The 20,495-nt window shown below is 41.4% G+C and overlaps 2 protein-coding genes across 7 annotated transcripts in view; both read left to right on the forward strand.

The window, feature by feature from the left end:
• Nucleotides 1-2,897: 2,897 nt before the first annotated feature.
• The window catches only part of LOC129638894 (fibrous sheath-interacting protein 2-like), a 73,532-nt gene continuing 55,934 nt past the window's right edge, over nucleotides 2,898-20,495 (forward strand). For 4 of the 6 annotated variants that reach the window (XR_008708083.1, XM_055563621.1, XM_055563620.1 and 1 more), the window contains exons 1-8: nucleotides 2,898-3,825; nucleotides 4,203-4,328; nucleotides 6,142-6,303; nucleotides 7,000-7,089; nucleotides 7,293-7,432; nucleotides 8,506-8,647; nucleotides 13,113-13,223; nucleotides 13,638-13,785. Coding sequence is in view for 5 of the 6 variants with exons in the window: in XM_055563621.1 (XP_055419596.1) it covers nucleotides 3,727-3,825; nucleotides 4,203-4,328; nucleotides 6,142-6,303; nucleotides 7,000-7,089; nucleotides 7,293-7,432; nucleotides 8,506-8,647; nucleotides 13,113-13,223; nucleotides 13,638-13,785 (1,018 nt within the window). In the remaining variant the exon portion in view is untranslated. The remainder of the gene's footprint in view (nucleotides 3,826-4,202; nucleotides 4,329-6,141; nucleotides 6,304-6,999; nucleotides 7,090-7,292; nucleotides 7,433-8,505; nucleotides 8,648-13,112; nucleotides 13,224-13,637; nucleotides 13,786-20,495) is intronic. The other 2 variants (XM_055563624.1, XM_055563623.1) reach the window with 2 other exon arrangements.
• LOC129638895 (adenosine 5'-monophosphoramidase HINT1) lies at nucleotides 16,091-16,676 on the forward strand. The gene has a single exon (XM_055563625.1). It carries the CDS (start codon nucleotides 16,142-16,144, stop codon nucleotides 16,520-16,522), a length of 381 nt encoding a protein of 126 aa, XP_055419600.1. The 5' UTR covers nucleotides 16,091-16,141; the 3' UTR covers nucleotides 16,523-16,676.

Below are 20,495 nucleotides of genomic sequence, written 5' to 3' on the forward strand. Positions count from 1 at the left end.
AATGTTCATCGCAGCTAGGACATGGAAGCAACCTAGATATCCATCAGCAGACGAATAGATAAGAAAGCTGTGGTATATATACACAATGGAATATTACTCAGCTATTAAAAAGAGTGTATTTGAATCAGTTCTAATGAGGTGGATGAAACTGGAGCCTGTTATACAGAGTGAAGTAAGTCAGAAAGAAAAACACCAATATAGTATATTAACGCATGTATATGGAATTTAGAAAGATGGTAACAATGACCCTATGTGTGAGACAGCAAAAGAGACACAGATGTAAAAAACAGACTTTTGCACTTTGTGGGAGAAGGCGGGGGTGGGATGATTTGAGAGAATAACATTGAAATATGTATATTACCATATGTGAAATAGATCGCCAGTCCAGGTTCTATGCATGAGACAGGGTGCTCAGGGCCAGTGTACTGGGATGACCCTGAGGGATGGGATAGAGAGGGAGGTGGGTGGGGGTTCAGAACGAGGAACACGTGTACACCCATGGCTGATTCATGTCAATGTATGGCAAAAACCACTACAATATTGTAAAGTAATTAGCCTCCAATTAAAAAAAATTATTTTTTTAAAAGAAACATTAAAAAGCAAAACAGTATGTGAACTGAGAACTTCCAGATGTTCAAGCTGGATTAGAAAAGGCAGAGGAACCAGAGATCAAATTACCAACATCCAGTGGGTCATAGAAAAAGCAAGAGAGTTCCAGAAAAATATCTACTTCTGCTTTATTGACTATGTCAAAGCCTTTGACTGTGTGGATCACAACAAAGGGTGGAAAATTCTGAAAGAGATGGGAATACCAGACCACCTTACCTGCCTCCTGAGAAATCTGTACGCAGGTCAGGAAGCAACAGTTAGAACTGGACATGGAACAACAGACTGGTTCCAAATCAGGAAAGGAGTACGTCAAGGCTGTATATTGTCACCCTGCTTATTTAACTTATATGCAGAGTACATTATGTGAAATGCCGGGCTGGATGAAACACAAGCTGGAATCAAGATTTCCAGGAGAAATATCAATAACCTCAGATATGCAGATGGCACCACCCTTATGGCAGAAATTGAACAGGAACTGAAGAGCCTCTTGATGAAAGTGAAAAAAGAAAGTGAAAAAGCTGGCTTGAAACACAACATTCAAAAAACTAAGATCATGGCATCTGGTCCCATCACTTCATGGAAAATAGATGGAGAAACAGTGGAAACAGTGTCAGACTTTATTTTCTCGGGCTCCAAAATCACTGCAGATGGTGACTGCAGCCATAAAATTAAAAGACTCTTACTCTTGGAAGAAAAGCTATGACCAACCTAGACAGCATATTAAAAAGAAGAGACAATACTTTGCCAACAAAGGTCCATCTAGTCAAAGCTATGGTTTTTCCAGTAGTCATGTATGGATATGAGAGTTGGACTATAAAGAAAGCTGTGTGCTTGAGAATTGATGCTTCTGAACTTTGGTGTTGGAGAAGACTCTTGAGAGTCCCTTGGACTGCGAGGAGATCAAACCAGTCCATCCAAGATGAGATCAGTCCTGAATATTCATTGGAAAGACTGATGCTGAAGCTGAAACGCCTAATGAGAAGAGCTGACTCATTTGAAAAGACCCCGATGCTGGGAGGGATTGGGGGCAGGAGGAGAAGGGGATGACAGAAGTTGAGATGGTTGGATGTCATCACTGACTCGATGGACATGAGTTTGAGCTCTGGGAGTTGGTGATGGACAGGGAAGCCTGGTGTGCTGCAGTCCATGGGGTCACAAAGAGTCAAACACGACTGAGCGACTGAAATGAACTGAAGAAGTGGAAGCAAGCTAAATGTCCACTAATGGTTGAATGGATAAAGAAAATGTGATAGAGATAGATACATTTAACAGACTATTATTCACCTTTTAAAAGGGAAGAAATCATACCACATGCTTCTACATGTATGAACTTTGAAGTTATTATGCTAAGTGAAATAAGCCAATCACAAAAGACAAATATTCCTTGATTTCACTTATATCACTTATATAAGGTATCTGTAGTAGTCCAATTCCTAGAAACAGAAAGCAAAATGGTAGTTCGCCAGGAACTGGGACAAGGGAAGAAAGGAGAATTGTTTAATGGGTACAGACTCAGTTTTGGAAAATGAAAGAATTCTGGAGATCTGTTACATAACGATTTGAATATATGTAACATTATTGAACTGTACACTTAAAAATGGTTAAGATGGTAAATTTTATGTTATGCATTTTTAGCACAATAAAAAGATTCATGAAAAAACATGGAGACAAAAGTGCAGATTCCCGACAAACCAAGTGCAGTCTCAGCTATTAAGATATTTACTGTCTAGTGAGTTCCTGGACAGCAAGAACTATGCTCTACTCACTGTTGTATCCTCAGCACCCAGCACAGTGTCTGGCAGAGCAGGCACTCAATAAATGTTGGCTAATCTAATGTAAGGTGCCTACGTGCTAAGTCGCTTCAGTCCTGTCTGACTCTTTGCAACCCCATGGACTGTAGCCTGCCAGGCTCCTCTGTCCATGGGATTTTCCAGGCAAGAATACTGGAATGGGTTGCCATTCCCTCCTCCAGGGCATCTTCCCCACCCAGGATCGAACCCACACCTCCTGTCTCCTATATTGGCAGGCGGGTTCTTTACCACTAGCACCACCTGGGGTATGTATCCTGTATTGGCAGGTGGGTTCTATACCACTAGCGCCTCCTGGGGTATGTATCCTGTATTGGCAGGTGGGTTCTTGACCACTAGCGCCACCTGGGAAGTGCTGATAAGGTAGAAACTATAAGATAGAAATAGAAGAATGAGAAAGGAAGGACAAGGAGCATAGAGAGATGAAGAGCCCAAGACAGGAAAGAAAGCATTGAGTCCTGGAAAAACCAGTATGTTCTAAATGAGACTAGGGGAAGGATATGCCTAGTGGACGTGGTCGGTCACGGGATCGATAAAGTGGGCAGATGTATAAAGCCAGTCCTCTGGTCTTAGTGCAAACTATACAATTACTCAGAGGCACATGTGTTGAACAGAATCATAGCTCTTTGGGCGTCGGGAAGAATTAGAAGAATTACAGGCAGCTATCCAGAGACAAGGGCTTTCCTAGTGGCTCAGTGGTAAAGAATCCGCCTGCCAATGCAGGAGATGTGAGTTCGATCCCTGAGTCGGGAAGATCCCCTGGAGAAGGAAGTGGCAACCCACGCCAGTATTCCTGCCTGGGAAATCCGACGGACAGAGGAGCCTGGTGGGCTCAAAAGAGTCGGACACGATTTAAGGAATAAACAAGAACAATACACTGACAAACACTGATACATTTCTGGCTTAATTTAAATTAGGGCTATTGGTTTCAGGTTGAAAGGTAATGTCAACTGTGGTCCTCCTACACCAAGTCTTTTGGACCACTTCCCCATCTCGCTTGGCCCTTGAGGCTTGGGCTCTGCGCATGCGCCGGAGGCCCCGGGTGGCAGCTAGTGAGGTCACAACGCCCCATCCCCTCACTTGAGGGCGACACGCTTTGGGGAGGCGCCCTTTTAGGACGTCAGCGCGGCAGCCTGGAACCCAGCACTGTGAGGGGCGTGGCCTGGAGGAGCCGTTACCCTCGTGACCACTGTCTGGGTTGCCCAGGCTAGCTGCGGGCGTAGAGAGGGAAAGGTGTGCGCGAAGAGAAGAAACCGAGACGGCTTGTGGCACCCCCAGGCCCCGGCCCCCTGGGGGCTGATGGGTGGCCATGGACCGGTACCTCAATAACTGCTACAAGGCTGCTCAGGCCGCTGCCTCTAAGGCGGCCGCCAGAAGCCGAACTGCCAACAGGGAGCAGTGTGGCTCCGTGAGTGGGGGCCAGTCGGTCATCCTCCTCTTTCTGGCTCCAGGGCTGGGTCTTGGGAGGGAAGGAGGGCGGGCAGACGAAAAACTATGGGGGAGGACTCAGCAGAGGCGTGTGGGTCCTTGAAGCTGGGTTTCTGGCTCCCAGACCCTCTGCAGTGACTAGAGCTCCCTCTGGTCGAGATTAGCTTTGAATGGAGCTCAGAGATTGGGTTGGTAACAGGGGTAAACTGGGAGGCCTTCAGGTTATCAACAGGGCGGTTTCTTTCAACCCTGAGTGTGTGTCTTTGGTTTATTTGGAGGTATTAGTTTAAGTAGATTAGTCTAAACTAAAATAATAGTACTAGAAACAAAAATAAGGTTTCTACTTATATCTGACAGGGCTCACAAAAAGACCCCATCCCAGAGATCGGAGCCACTAATCTGTTGGATCTTCCTCTGGGGGTCAAGCTTCCAGTTGTTCCTGGAAGTAATAATGTTTTCTATACTACAAATTTAAGTGAAAAGGTAAACTAACTTTTAATGGTGCTTAAGTGATTTTCTTGACTGTTTTCTGCTTGCTATTAAACTTGAAACACTGCTATTATTTTGCTTTGAGTCAACTTCAGTTTCACACACCAAGTGAAGTTAAAATGAGTTGAAGTATTCCGTGTCTGAACTTAATGATAGAAGGCTTCGTGATAGGCCTCCGCCACCCAATTCAGCCTTATCTCTGACCCAGACCTCAGCTCTGAAAGGTCGGGGTCTTTTCTCCCTGTCCACACATGGTATGATAATTTCTACTTCTGTGCCTTTGTCCATCTGGGTCCTGAAACCTGGCATGCTCTCCTCTCCTTCCTGATCTTCAATTTGAGCCATCTTTCAAGAGCTACTATATGAAGCCAAACCCCAACGGTTTCATCTTTCCTTAGAATTTACATTGCCCTTGATCTGCATTCTCTCACTCAGCACCAAAGTACTGTTTTTCTGGTTCAGAGTGCTGCACACACTGTTTAAGTCCTCTGCCTAACACTCCCCACCCTGTCCTTAGCTTTAGGCCAAGCCTGAAGGAGGTTTGGAACTCTGAGTGTGTGCTTTCATCACATTATTTCTACTTATTTCCTGATTTTACTTATTTCCTTACCATTCTCCTCTCTAGGGTGTCATCAAGGATGCATAGGGGGCTCCCTGGTATTTCTGATACTTGTCAAATATATATGATTTTTTTAAGTTTTATTGCTGGAAAGCAATATAATTTCTCTTTTCAAAACCAATACATTCTACCCCTTCCCACTAATTATCATTCCTAAAACACACTCAAAGCCTATTTGACTAAAAAGTGATAACACTCCTTTTGAGTTTGTAAATGTAGCCCTCTTCATTGGTTTCTTGTTCCACTATCTTCTATTTCCCATATTTACATTGTGTTACTCTTTTATTCACTTGTTAGCTACTTATTTCCTGATTTTTTCCCCCATACTTACACTGATCGCTCTACACTTTATTATATTGATTCCCCCCAAACACATGTATTTAATTATGATCAGGTACTATATTCAACTACCCTAACCACTAACTCAGTGGGATCCTTCTTTATCTTTTAGCAATATCTCCTCAAGGAAGTAACACTATATTTTGCACATTTAGTTGTTTTTTTTTTTTTTTTTTTAAACTCTACCCTTGACCTGGAGAAGGCAATGGCACCCCACTCCAGTACTCTTGCCTGGAAAATCCCATGGACAGAGGAGACTAGAAGGCTGCAGTCCATGCGGTCGCTAAGAGTTGGACACGACTGAGCGACTTCCCTTTCACTTTTCACTTTCATGCACTGGAGAAGGAAATGGCAAGCCACTCCAGTGTTCTTGCCTGGAAAATCCCAGGGACGGGGGAGCCTGGTGGGCTGCCGTCTATGGGGTCGCACAGAATCGGACATGACTGAAGCGACTTAGCAGCAGCAGCAGCACCCTTGACCACCTTGTAAGGTGAAGCTATGGCAGGTAGATGGTAGCAGAGTTTAGACTAGAACCACAGTCTCCCAATTTCTTAGGCCATGCTTCTTCACCTGACCTTGCTGCTTTGTGAACTACAATCACTTTAGCAGAATACCATGGAAACGGAATTTAAAGGTCTTTTATATTGATTTAAATGCAAGTGGAAGGAAACTTACAGTATTCTACTGTCTTCTTTTCAGATCAGCCCATTGTCAGTATTCTCTCACTTCAGATTCTTCTTGCATGTTTTATTTTCAATGAACAGCCTAATCACCTTAACAAATTGAGGTTTAAAAGTGTGATTTCATTCATTTTACATATGTAACACTTTTCAATCTATGTGTTTGCAGCTTTATAAACCTTCTTATGACTTTAACCTGTCTGATCCTTACTGTCGGCTGCTGGAAACTGGCTATAAAAGCCTGCACGATCCACATTTAAAATCATACTATAGGCGAAAAGATATCTTGAGGAGATTAAAGAAAGGCGGCTATATCACCAGCAATAATAAGGTGGGTTGAAGTTTGCTTCCAGTTAACCAGCATAAACCCATGGTCTTGATGTAAGCTTGCTTCTGTACTTCACTGGGAACCTGTGTCAACTTTCAATTGAGCAATAAAGAATACCTGACAGAAAACTCAATGAATTACTCAATATTTGAGTAAAGAGAAATCAGGTGGCTGTTTCTAAATAAAATTGTTCCCACTTGATCATTTTTCTTTGATAAAAGCAAAAGGTAAACGCCAAATGATTTGAATATGTAAAGACATATGCATACACATTTATTTATGCATTGTCTCTCAGCTGTATTATTAGTGCCTTTCCTTTGGCTCTAAAAGTATTAATGGCACTGTATACCCATCAAGGGATACTTCCAATACCCTTTGAGAAGACTAGAGACAAAATGGAAACCTAACAGAATACAGCTTGATAGAATAAATTCTTCTGAAAGTTAAACATCCTTATTATACTGAACTTTAATAACATTTATTTTGTGTGAACCATATTATTGAAATAATATTATTTAGGTAGACATTTCCTGGTGATACAGCCACTGTAGAGAGATATTGCCTTCTAAACTATTGCCAAAATGTGCTATCACTAGCCTTGATCCCAAAATTGTTTCTAAAATGAACGTTCTTATGACTCTTTTCTCTGGAAAGTTTCATGATTGTTACAACTTTCTATTTATATATTTGTTTTTATAGGTTGTATGCACCTTGAAGGAATTGAATAAGTACAGGCAGTATCTCACCAGTTTGAAATTAGACTCTGAAAGAAACTATGTAAGGGAACAAGTAAGTTAAATACTTGAATTTGTTTTATTTGAGGCCTGTAAGAAAGTTTTTATGTAGGTTGTGGAAGAAAGACTTAAATGCAGGTTAATTAACCATTTGTAAACTACAGGACGTTTACCAAGCCCAAAACATGAGAAGTCATATCAAAGGACGAGGTTATTTCTGGCCAATATAAACACTGCAATTCTTTTTTTCCCTCCCAGGAAATGATTGAAAAACAAGTAAATAAATTGTATAAAACCAAGACAGCCTGTGACAGTCATGGCAGTACACAGTTCCAAGGTTGGCTGTTACAAGAAAATAAACAAACAACTCCAGACCAAGAGCTGTTGATAAAGCAAAGGTATGACCAAAGTTAATGCATATTTTTTGTGGACGTATTGTGGACTCCAGAAAACTGTAAAAGTACTAGAAATAATTGAAAGCAGAATTTAAAAAGTATTAGACAATTTAACTTCCTATAGTCTTCAATGTGGACTGAAAAGAAAGGAGATTAAGAGATAGCAGGGATTGGAAACTTTGATACCATAGCTAGGAAAGAGTTTCTTCCTGAGAAAATGGAGTCATGAGGAACCCAAGAGGTAAGACAAACTGATATTTGAAGAACAATTCCGAAGTACAGCTCCCTGAGCTTGGGAAACCCAAGTTCATAGTAGTAGAGGGAAAGGTGTCATTAGCACATTTCAAACTTAAGTTTAAGGAAATTACTGCCGGATAAAGCAGGGAGAGTTGCTATAACTTCATCTGATGTTAATATAAACAGGTGTTACCCCCCAACCAACCGTGTATGTTCATTTAGCTATTACTCACACACATTCAATCTTATGATTCAGCAGCTGAGCCCATGCCCCAGGAGGCAAATGGATGAGTTATAGTTCCTTCTCTTTTTCCTTTATCAGGGGTGAGGGCCAGTTCCCCATCACCTACCTCTTATATTCTATGGATTCATGTCATGATATGCCAGAATATATACTGATTCACCAAAGTGGCAGACTGGCAGTCTTCAGGCCTGTCTACACATGAGAGATTGTTCAAGGACTTGACAATGACAGAGGCCAATAGCCACTTATTTTTTAAGGAAAATTCAAATATACTTGTTTTTTGAAGTCAGTCCTTAAGTTGACTTCAGCCGTCTTTGGAAACTCATGTTACAGAGCTCCTGAATTATGACTAATCTCTGTATAAAATGCTTTAAATCAGTCTGTTCTACATTTTGCCATTGTCCCAACCACAGTAACAGTCTGATGAGTACATCATGGTGAGTTGGTGGATCAGGTTAGCTTAAAGAACTCTACATTCCTGTAGTTTAAGAAATAAAAAGCAACCCAGAAGGTGGTTTGGGAATATCAGAGTAGATAATACCAGCATAAGGGAAACACCCAGTTCATCTTCCCTTAAATTTTCACTTTTACTTAGAAATTTAGATATGACTAGCTTGGAATTAAACAAGCTTGAACACACGGCAGAAAAGCAGAACGTACTCCGGATAAAGGAAGAAGAAAGACGACATCGGGACCACGTTAGAAGAAAACTTAGTCTCTGGAGACAAATTGAAGAAGTGAGAAACACCAAATTATAAATATTGATGGGGAAATTATGTGTGATTATTTTATTCATAAACATTTTTAGCAGTCCCACCATATTACCTGAAGTTATTTCAGGTCTAAGAAATAAACCACTGCTTAAAAAATTCATTATTTTAAAATGATAAACTGCTATTAATCTTGTATCACCATTATAACAGACAAGCTTTTACTTAACGTAGTGAGACTGATACCACAAATTACATACCCATCATAGGATAGACACACTTCATCTGCTCTTAAAGTTTTAGAATTTAACTAGTGAAAAATCAGATCAGATCAGATCAGTCCCTCAGTCGTGTCCGACTCTTTGCGACCCCATGAATCACAGCACGCCAGGCCTCCCTGTCCATCACCAACTCCCGGAGTTAACCCAGACTCACGTCTATCGAGTCAGTGATGCCATCCAGCCATCTCATCCTCTGTCGTCCCCTTCTCCTCCTGCCCCCAATCCCTCCCAGCATCAGAATATTTTCCAATGAGTCAACTCTTCGCATCAGGTGGCCAAAGTACTGGAGTTTCAGCTTTAGCATCATTCCTTCCAAAGAAATCCCAGGGCTGATCTCCTTCAGAATGGACTGCTTGGATCTCCTTGCAGTCCAAGGGACTCTCAAGAGTCTTCTCCAACACCACAGTTCAAAAGAATCAATTCTTGGGCGCTCAGCCTTCTTCACAGTCCAACTCTCACATCCATACATGACCACAGGAGAAACCATAGGCTTGACTAGACGAACCTTTGTTGGCAAAGTAATGTCTCTGCTTTTGAATATGCTATCTAGGTTGGTCATAACTTTCCTTCCAAGGAGTAAGCGTCTTTTAATTTCATGGCTGCAGTCACCATCTGTAGTGATTTTGGAGCCCAGAAAAATAAAGTCTGACACTGTTTCCACTGTTTCCCCATCTATTTCCCATGAAGTGGTGGGACCGGATGCCATGATCTTTGTTTTCTGAATGTTGAGCTTTAAGCCAACTTTTTCCCTCTCCACTTTCACTGTCATCAAGAGGCTTTTTAGTTCCTCTTCACTTTCTGCCCTAAGGGTGGTGTCATCTGCATATCGGAGGTTATTGATATTTCTCCCGGCAATCTTGATTCCAGTTTGTGTTTCTTCCAGTCCAGCGTTTCTCATGATGTACTCTGCATATAAGTTAAATAAACAGGGTGACAATATACAGCCTTGACGAACTCCTTTTCCTATTTGGAACCAGTCTGTTGTTCCATGTCCAGTTCTAACTGTTGCTTCCTGACCTGCATATAGGTTTCTCAAGAGGCAGATCAGGTGGTCTGGTATTCCCATCTCTTGAAGAATTTTCCACAGTTTATTGTGATCCACACAGTCAAAGGCTTTGGCATAGTCAATAAAGCAGAAATAGATGTTTTTCTGGAACTCTCTTGCTTTTTCCATGATCCAGCGGATGCTGGCAATTTGATCTCTGGTTCCTCTGCCTTTTCTAAAACCAGCTTGAACATCAGGAAGTTCACGGTTCACATATTGCTGAAGCCTGGCTTGGAGAATTTTGAGCATTACTTTACTAGCATGTGAGATGAGTGCAATTGTGCGGTAGTTTGAGCATTCTTTGGCATTGCCTTTCTTTGGGATTGGAATGAAAACTGACCTTTTCCAGTCCTGTGGCCACTGCTGAGTTTTCCAAATTTGCTGGCATATTGAGCGCAGCACTTCCACAGCATCATCTTTCAGGATTTGGAATAGCTCAACTGGAATTCCATCACCTCCACTAGCTTTGTTCAAAGTGATGCTCTCTGAGGCCCACCTGACTTCACATTCCAGGATGTCTGGCTCTAGGTCAGTGATCACACCATCGTGATTATCTGGGTCATGAAGATCTTTTTTGTACAGTTCTTCTGTGTATTCTTGCCATCTCTTCTTAATATCTTCTGCTTCTGTTAGGTCCATACCATTTCTGTCCTTTATCGAGCTCATCTTTGCATGAAATGTTCCTTTGGTATCTCTGATTTTCTTGAAGAGATCCCTAGTCTTTCCCATTCTGTTGTTTTCCTCTATTTCTTTGCATTGATCGCTGAAGAAGGCTTTCTTATCTCTTCTTGCTATTCTTTGGAACTCTGCATTCAGATGTTTATATCTTTCCTTTTCTCCTTTGCTTTTCGCTTCTCTTCTTTTCACAGGTATTTGTAAGGCCTCCCCAGACAGCCATTTTGCTTTTTTGCATTTCTTTTCCATGGGGATAGTCTTGATGCCTGTCTCCTGTACAATGTCACCAACCTCACTCCATAGTTCATCAGGCACTCTATCTATCAGATCTAGGCCCTTAAATCTATTTCTCACTTCCACTGTATACTCATAAGGGATTTGATTTAGGTCATACCTGAATGGTCTAGTGGTTTTCCCTACTTTCTTCAATTTAAGTCTGAATTTGGCAACAAGGAGTTCATGGTCTGAGCCACAGTCAGCTCCTGGTCTTGTTTTTGCTGACTGTATAGAGCTTCTCCATCTTTGGCTGCAAAGAATATAATCAATCTGGTTTCGGTGTTGACCATCTGGTGATGTCCATGTGTAGAGTCTTCTCTTGTGTTGTTGGAAGAGGGTGTTTGTTATGACCAGCACATTTTCTTGGCAAAACTCTGTTAGTCTTTGACCTGCTTCATTCCGTATTCCAAGGCCAAATTTGCCTGTTACTCCAGGTTTTTCTTGACTTCCTACTTTTGCATTCCAGTCCCCTATAATGAAAAGGACATCTTTTTTGGGTGTTAGCTCTAAAAGGTCTTGTAGGTCTTCATAGAACCATTCAACTTCAGCTTCTTCAGCGTTACTGGTTGGGGCATAGACTTGGATTACTGTGATACTGAATGGTTTGCCTTGGAAACGAATAGAGATAATTCTGTCGTTTTTGAGATTGCATCCAAGTACTGCATTTCAGACTCTTTTGTTGACCATGATGGCCACTCCATTTCTTCTGAGGGATTCCTGCCCGCAGTAGTAGCTATAATGGTCATCTGAGTTAAATTCACCCATTCCAGTCCATTTCAGTTTGCTGATTCCTAGAATATCGACATTCACTCTTGCCATCTCTTGTTTGACCACTTCCAATTTGCCTTGATTCATGGACCTGACATTCCAGGTTCCTATGCAATATTCCTCATTACAGCATCGGACCTTGCTTCTATCACCAGTCACATCCACAGCTGGGTATTGTTTTTGCTTTTGCTCCATCCCTTCATTCTGTCTGGAGTTATTTCTCCACTGATCTCCAGTAGCATATTGGGCACCTACTGACCTGGGGAGTTTCTCTTTCAGTATCCTATTATTTTGCCTTTTCATACTGTTCATGGGGTTCTCAAGGCAAGAATACTGAAGTGGTTTGCCATTCCCTTCTCCAGTGGACCACATTCTGTCAAATCTCTCCACCATGACCTGCCCGTCTTGGGTTGCCCCACGGGCATGGCTTAGTTTCATTGAGTTAGACAAGGCTGTGGTCCTAGTGTGATTAGATTGACTAGTTTTCTGTGAGTATGGTTTCAGTGTGTTTGTCCTCTGATGCCCTCTTGCAACACCTACCTTCTTACTTGGGTTTCTCTTACCTTGGGCGTGGGGTATCTCTTTACGGCTGCTCCAGCAAAGCATAGCCATTGCTCCTTAACTTGGACGAGGGGTATCTCCTCACCGCCGACCTTCCTGACCTTCAATGTGGGATAGCTCCTCTAGGCCCTCTTGAGCCCGCGCAGCCAAGTCTCCTTGGACGTGGGGTTGGTCCTCCCGGCCACCGCCCCTGGCCTCGGGCTTAGGGGCGTGGGGTGGCTCCTCCCGCCCATCGCCCCTGGCCTCCTCCCGCCCGTCGCCCCTGGCCTTGGGCTTGGGGCATGGGGTATCTCCTCTTGGCTGCCGCCTCTGACCTTGGACGCAGGGTAACTCCTCTCCTCGCCGCCCCTGGCCTCGGGCATGGGGGCGTGGGGTAGCTCCTCCCGCAATGCCCAGACAAGGCTATTTGTTCAGGCTCTCTGTCAGAATACATTTAAGGGCAACATATTACATATAATAATTCCTCAAATCTATAAGAGAAGATCACCTTTCCAGCATCTTTTTAGATCTACCTTTGAAGCATAAGCCCATTCTAAAGCCAATGTAAGATTTTCATTATGGTTGTCCAAGTTCCTATAAGGGCCTTGTGTGTGTGAAGTCGCTCAGTCGTGTCCGACTCTTTGCGACCCCATGGACTGTAGCCCACCAGACTCCTCTGTCCATGGGATTCTCCAGGCAAGAATACTGGAGTGGGTTGCCATTTCCTTCTCCAGGGGATCTTCCCAACCCAGGGATCCAACCTGGGTCTCCTGCATTGCAGTCAGACGCTTTATCCTCTGAGCCCCAATTTGCTCTAATTTGCTTATTGACCAAAAAAAAAAAAAAAAAGAAAAAAAAGATTATAAAAGAGAAGCCCTGCTGACTACTATGACATTGTGCTCTTTAGGAATGGAAAACCAAAGAAATGTTACTGCTGTCAAAGATTGGAGAAGAAGTAAACAGAGAATTGAGATTTGAAGAACAACGTAAAAAAGTCAAAGAAGATGCTCACCGTAAGGTAGAGTGACCTTTGAACAATAACTTGGGCTATTTTGAGGAAAGGGTTTTGCTAATGTTGATATTTTAAAGTGTGGATTTTCAAAAGTGACTTAAATTCACAAGGATAGCTATTGATGGAAAGAGCCAGTCTGGTCTGAACCTGGACTTTAAGGGCTGGTCTAAAATGGGACCAGTCTCCCGAAAGTAGGCAATGAGTTCAGTTGGACCTAGTTATTAAAATACATTCTTCAAGCTGGACAGCAAAAAGAAACTTACCCTTATTACCTTCCTAGCTCTGTACTCTGATTTTAGAAATCTCAAGAAAGAGGGCTTCCTTAAAATGTACCATCATATTTGAAGTATCTGTTATACATTTCCAGTGGCAAGTTGATATTCAATTTTAAACATTGAATATATATTTTTTAATATTTAGAAACAAGCACAACTCGAGAAAAAAATCACTTATTATTTACAAAAAATGCAAAGGAATTACCTTCAGAGAGAAGGATCAGAAGAAAATGTATTTGCAAACAGAAGTCAAGATGAAACAGAAGGTGAGAGAGAAACAATGAAAGACAAAGGTAAGTAGAATATGCATAAATATTTATTATCAGTGGCTTTGTAAAAAAAAAGCCCTCTATGTGCTAATATAGTGAGGTGACAAAGCCCTTGCAAAGAGAAATTCTAGAAGCTCACACTTACAGGCACTTCCCAGTTACAGGTCAAGTTGTAGAGAATGCACAGACACCCCCACACATTCACACAATACTGTTATGTTACAGACATTATAACAAATTACACACTTCTGTAAAGTGGCTCAGCAGACAAGACTGCCTTTACTAGGAGTTTAAAAAGGAGCCAGTAGAGGAGACAGAACAACAACAAAAAGGGAAAGAGACAGTTATATATAGATAGAGAAAATGAGCCAGTAAGACAAAACATTACCTCCAAAACAGACTGAAACAAAGAGGGAGACAATGAATGAAAAATAGAAGGAAAATTTTAACTGAGGTCCACTAAGAAAAGAGTATACAAAACAGTAAGCTAGAAAGAGAAAGAGAAAAAAAATTAAGTAGAAAAAAAGAAGAGACATTTAAAATATCCTAAACAAGAAATAGAAATAGAAAGAACAAAAAGGTTGAAAAGGAGAAAATATGATACAAAAAGAAAGAATGAAATGGAGATATAAAGAGGAGGAAAGTGAATGAATGAAAAAGAAGAATATTAAGCAGAAGAACCTAGTAAGAAAATATACATGCACGTGTGCATGTGTACACACACACACACACACACACACACCATGAGGGAGTGGAAGGAGACAAAGGCAAAGAAACAAGAAAAAAAGACAAGGAGTATGAGGAAGAAAAGCAAACAAAGAAGACAAAGAATGAAAGAAAGGGAGCAAGAAAAAGACATAGAGACAAAAATAGAGAAACAAAGGAGTAGGAGGAAGAGAGAGAATAAAGAAGTTTAAAAAGGATGTGTGAATAGAAAAAAGCAAAAAAAAAAAAAAAAAAGAATGTTAGAGTGAGAATGTGAGAAAAAAAATTTGAAAAGAAGCCAGTAGGAAAATCTAATACAATTTGGGCAGGGAGTAATAGGGGAAAAAATGAGAAGTTAGTAAAAGAAAGAGAGACTTAAAAAGGAGATGCCAATATGAAAAAGCAGTACATTGAAGATAGACTGAATGGAATAAAAGGATCCAGTAGGAGAGGGAGAATAGGAGAAAAGGAAAATATTAATATTAAAAAGGAGGACGTTAAAAAGTCAGTAAAATAAAATAAAACAAAAAATGAAAAGATAAAAAAGGCAAAGTAGGAAATGAAAAGAGGAGAAACAGAGACACAGAGCAAAAGGGAGAGAAAAAGTATAGTACAATAAGGAAAGAGAAGGATTTCAAAAGTTACAGAAGACTAGCATTAAATAAGGGGGGAGGGGAAGGTAGAAGGGAGGGAAGATGGATAGATGGAAGGCAGAAAATATGAACATACTTCAAAAAGGAAGAGCCAGTAGCCAGTAAGAAAAGCAGTACAGGAACATAGAGAGAGAGACCATGGAAGAAAGAGAGAAGGGACAGAGAAAGAGAGAGGAAAGAAATATAGAAAAGAGGTAAATAGGATGAGTTTATAAAATAGGAGCCAGTAAAAAAGGCAGGACAAAAAAAAATAGAAGGAAGGAAGAGAGAAAGGGAGAAGGAAAGCAGACAGTTTGAAAAGAGAAGCCTGTAAAAAGAGAATAAAATAGGAAGAAAGAAAGGGAAGAAGGCAGGCATGCAGGCGGACAAAGAAAAGAGAAAGCAAAAGAAAAGGCATGAAAGGAGCTATTAAAAATGGGAATAAAGGAGAAAAGGAAGGAAGGAAAGAAAAAATTTTTAATGAATAAGTTACAGGAAAAAAAAGAGAATGTGACTGTGTGAGAGAGAGACTTCAAAAGGAGTCAGAGGAATTAAAAAAACCTGTAAAATAAACATGATAGATAATAGATAGGTAGAACCAACTTTTAAAAGAATAATCCAGAGGGCTTTCCTGGTGGTCCAGTGGTTAGGATTCTGTGCTTCAAATACAAGGGGCCCGGTTCAGTCCCTGGTCAGGGAAGTAGATGCACATGCCACAAGTAAGAGTTTGCATAGCACAACTAAAGATCTCACACGCCCAACAAAGACCAGAGACACCACACGCTACAACTAAGACCTGCTACAGCCAAATAAGTGAATACTTTTTAAAAGAGTAACCCAGAAATAAATGAAAGTACAAAACAAGACAGCAGATGAGAAAAAAAAAAAAAAGAAAGAAAGAAACGTTTCAGAAGAGGAGCCCTTAAAAGTGAGTTTAAGTCCCTGCGCAAGCTTGTCCGCTCGCTCCCGCCCTCGGCCCGCGCCCCCGGCTCCTCCCTCCTCCCGACCTTCTCCCCGGCCGGACGCACGGGAGTCAGGCAGAGATGGCAGATGAGATCGCCAAGGCTCAGGTCGCCCGGCCTGGCGGCGACACGATCTTCGGGAAGATCATTCGCAAGGAAATCCCAGCCAAAATCATTTATGAGGATGACCAGTGTCTTGCTTTCCATGACATTTCCCCTCAAGCACCAACACATTTTCTGGTGATACCCAAGAAATATATATCCCAGATTTCTGCAGCAGAAGATGATGATGAAAGTCTTCTTGGGCATTTGATGATTGTTGGCAAGAAATGTGCTGCTGATCTGGGCCTGAAGAAGGGCTATCGAATGGTGGTGAATGAAGGTTCAGATGGGGGCCAGTCTGTCTATCATGTTCATCTCCATGTTCTTGGAGGTCGGCAGATGAACTGGCCTCCTGGTTAAGTGTGCCGTAGGGATAATTTTGCCTTTTCTATGATCAGGTTTGCAAGTTCCAATATGCTAAATAATTTTTTTTTTTGGCCTGTGTATGGAGGTATTGCAAAAATGATTTAAAAAACCCATACGTAATAAAAGACATTGTTGCATGGCCTGAAAAAAAAAAAAAAAGTGAGTTTAAAAGGAGCGAGAGGGATGGGGCAAGTGCCGGGGGAGGGTGAAGGAGGGAGGAGGGAAGACAAAAAATGTAAAGCAAAAGGATGAAAGGCAGCAAGTAAAAGACAAAGAGAATTAAATCAGAAAACAAAGAAAAAGAAGGTAAGTGTTTAAAGGATGGGACAGTAGGAAAAAGTAAAATAAAAAGAGGGAATGTGATTGTATAAGAGGCTTGAAAAGAAAGAGTAAGTAAAAAATCCAAGTACAATTTGGGGAAGAGGGCTGTTTAAAAAGGAGACTTCCGCAAATCTAATACAGTTATGTAAAGTTTAAAAATAAAATAAAAAAAAAAATTAACTTTAAAAAGGAGACTTCCGAGGGGGCTTCCCTGGTGGCTTTAGTTCAGTTCAGTTCAGTCGCTCAGTTGTGTCCAGCTCTTTGTGACCCCATGGACTGCAGCACACCAGGCCTCCCTGTCCATCACCAACTCCTGGAGTCTACTCCAACTCATCTCCATTGAGTCGGTGATACCATCCAACCATCTCATCCTCTGTTGTCCCCTTCTGCTCCTGCCTTCAATCTTTCCCAGCATCAGGGTCTTTTGAAATGAGTCAGCTCTTCTCATCAGGTGGCCAAAGTATAGGAGTTTCAGCTTCAACATCAGTTCCTCCAATGAATACCCAGGACTGATTTCCTTTAGGATGGACAAGTTGGATCTCCTTGCAGTCCAAGGGACTCTCAAGAGTCTTCTCCAACACCACAGTCCAAAAGCATCAACTCTTGGGTTCTCAGCTTTCTTTATAATCCAACTCTCACATCCATACATGACCACTGGAAAAACCATAGCCTTGACTAGATGGACCTTTGTTGGCAAAGTCATGTCTCTGCTTTTTAATACGCTGTCTAGGTTGGTCATAACTTTCCTTCCAAGGAGTAAGAGTCTTTTAATTTCATGGCTGCCATCACCATCTACAGTGATTTTGGAGCCCAGAAAAATAAAGTCTGACAGTTTCCACTGTTTCCCCATCTATTTCCCATGAAGTGATGGGACCAGATGCCATGATCTTAGTTTTCTGAATGTTGAGCTTTAAGCCAACTGTTCACACTCCTCTTTCACTTTCATCAAGAGGCTCTTTAGTTCTTCTTCACTTTCTGCCATAAGGGTTGTGTCATCTGCATCTCTGAGGTTATTGATATTTCTCCTGGAAATCTTGATTCCAGCTTGTGCTTCATCCAGCCCAGCGTTTCTCATGATGTACTCTGCATATAAGTTAAATAAGCAGGGTGACAATATACAGCCTTGACGAACTCCTTTTCCTATTTGGAACCAGTCTGTTGTTCCATGTCCAGTTCTAACTGTTGCTTCCGGACCTGCATACAGATTTCTCAAGATGCAGGTCACGTGGTCTTGTATTCCCATCTCTTTCAGAATTTTCCACAGTTTATTGTGATCCACACAGTCAAAGGCTTTGGCATAGTCAATAAAGCAGAAATAGATATTTTTCTTGAACTCTCTTGCTTTTTTGATGATCCAGCAGATGTTGGCAATTTGATCTCTGGTTCCTCTGCCTTTTCTAAAACCAGCTTGAACATCTGGAAGTTCACGGTTCACGTCCTGTTGAAGCCTGGCTTGGAGAATTTTGAGCATCACTTTGCTAGTGTGTGAGATGAGTGCAATTGTGCAGCAGTTTGGGCATTCTTTGGCATTGCCTTTCTTTGGGATTGGAATGAAAACAGACCTTTTCCAGTCCTGTGGCCACTGCTGAGTTTTCCAAATTTGCTGGCATATTAAGTGCAGCACTTTCACAGCATCATCTTGTAGGATTTGAAATAGCTCAGCTGGAATTCCATCACCTCCACTAGCTTTGTTCGTAGTAATGCATCCTAAGGCCACTTGACTTTGCACTCCAGGATGTCTGGCTCTAGGTGAGCAATCACACTATCATCGTTATCTGGGTCATGAAGATCTTTTTTGTACAGTTCTGTGTCTTGCCACCTCTTCTTAATACCTTCTGCTTCTGTTAGGTCCATACCATTTCTGTCCTTTATTGAGCCCATCTTTGCATGAAATGTTCCCTTGGTATCTCTTATTTTCTTGAAGAGATCTCTAGTCTTCCCCATTCTATTGTTTTCCTCTATTTCTTAGCACTGATCACTAAAGAAGGCTTGCTTATCTCTCCTTGCTATTCTTTGGAACTCTGCATTCAAATGGGTATGTCTTTCCTTTCCTCCTTTTCTTTTGGCTTCTCTTCTTTTCATAGCTATTTGTAAGGCCTCCTCAGACAGCCATTTTGCTTTTTGGCATTCTTTTTCTTGGGGATGGTCTTGATCACTGCCTCCTGTACAATGTCATGAACCTCCGTCTATAGTTCATCAGGCACTCTGTCTATCAGATCTAGTCCCTTAAATCTATTTCTCACTGCCACTGTATAATCGTAAGTGATTTGATTTAGGTTATACCGGAATGGTCTAGTGGTTTTCTCCAGTATCTTCAATTTAAGTCTGAATTTGGCAGTAAGGAGTTCATGATCTGAGCCACAGTGCAAAAAGAATAGAAGGAACGTTTGGGGGGGGAAAGAGAAGAAAGAACGGTTTTGTAAATGAAGCCAGTAAGAAAATCAAATAAAATTCTATGTGGTGTGTTGCTGAGGTACAGCTAAAGTGTAAAAACCAATAAAAAATACAGTAAAATGAAGATAGATGATTTGATACCTAGATAAACACATAGGTATAGGTAGGACTGTAAAAAGAAGCCAATAAAAAAAGACAATACAGAAAAGAAAAGCAAGAAGAAGTAAAGAAGAGTGTTTAAACACTGGAGACACTGAGAGGAGAGGAAGGAAGGGAAGGAGTAGAGAGGCTGCTATGACAGAGGGAACAGGCTGTTAGAGGGAGAAAGATAAGAAGGAGAAAAGTAATGAAGGACAAAGGAAAAGAGGGTGGAGGGAAATTGAGAGGATTATAGGAAGAAAGAGGAGGAGAGAAGCAGTGGGGAAAAGCAAAGAGGAAGGAGAGGGAAGGAGGGGGAACAAGGGCTTGCAGGCAGCAGGCAAAGAAGACAGAAAAGCCAGAGAGAGTGAGAGAAAGCCATCAAGATATATAGAGAAGGGGGAGGGAGGGAATGAAGACAGGAAAAGAGAAGAAAGACACAGTGAAAAAAGGGAGCAATAGATACACAGAAAGGAAAGAAGGAATGGAGGGAGAGAGGAGGAAAGGAAGGAAGGAAAGGGAGGGGGAGGAAAGGATGGAAAAAGGAAGGAAAAGAGGATGAATGAGAGGAAAATAAGAAAAGGACAAGTCATTCAAAAAGGAAAAGGTAAGAGATTAAAGATGAGCATGAAAGTGTTTGAAAAGGAGTAGCCAGTAAGAAAAACAATCAAGTACAATGGTCTGTACAAGTGAAAGAGATTCAAAGATGAGAAGGAATAATTTTTTAAAGACCCTAATATATAGATTAAAAAATAGATGATTTATAGTTTGGTAGCAGGCAGTCAGAGGGACAGAACAGACTATAAATAGGAAGTACCAGTAAAAAAAAAAAAAAAAAGGTATAAAAAAAGCATAAGAAAAATTGAGCAAAAAATGAAACGCAGCAGGCAGGAAGAAAAACAGTAAAAGAAGGTGGGAAGATGGGATGGAGGGAAGGAGAGCAGGCAGGCAACTTGAAATAGAATGAATTGGTAGGAGAAAGAGTTTGAAAGTGAGAGAAGCTTGAAAAGATGGAGTCAGTAAGAAACTCAAGTAGGACTTTGGGGATGGGAGATTTAAAGAGAAGTTGTTGAAGAAGACAGTAAAAGATAGATAAACAGATAGAAAATAGAGT

The sequence above is a fragment of the Bubalus kerabau genome, chromosome X (genome assembly GCF_029407905.1).
Source record: "Bubalus kerabau isolate K-KA32 ecotype Philippines breed swamp buffalo chromosome X, PCC_UOA_SB_1v2, whole genome shotgun sequence".
Lineage (NCBI taxonomy): Eukaryota > Metazoa > Chordata > Mammalia > Artiodactyla > Bovidae > Bubalus > Bubalus kerabau.

Bases quoted from the DNA above. Each gene is read 5' to 3' on its own strand.
- LOC129638895 (XM_055563625.1), top strand. From the start codon at position 16,142: ATGGCAGATGAGATCGCCAAGGCTCAGGTCGCCCGGCCTGGCGGCGAC.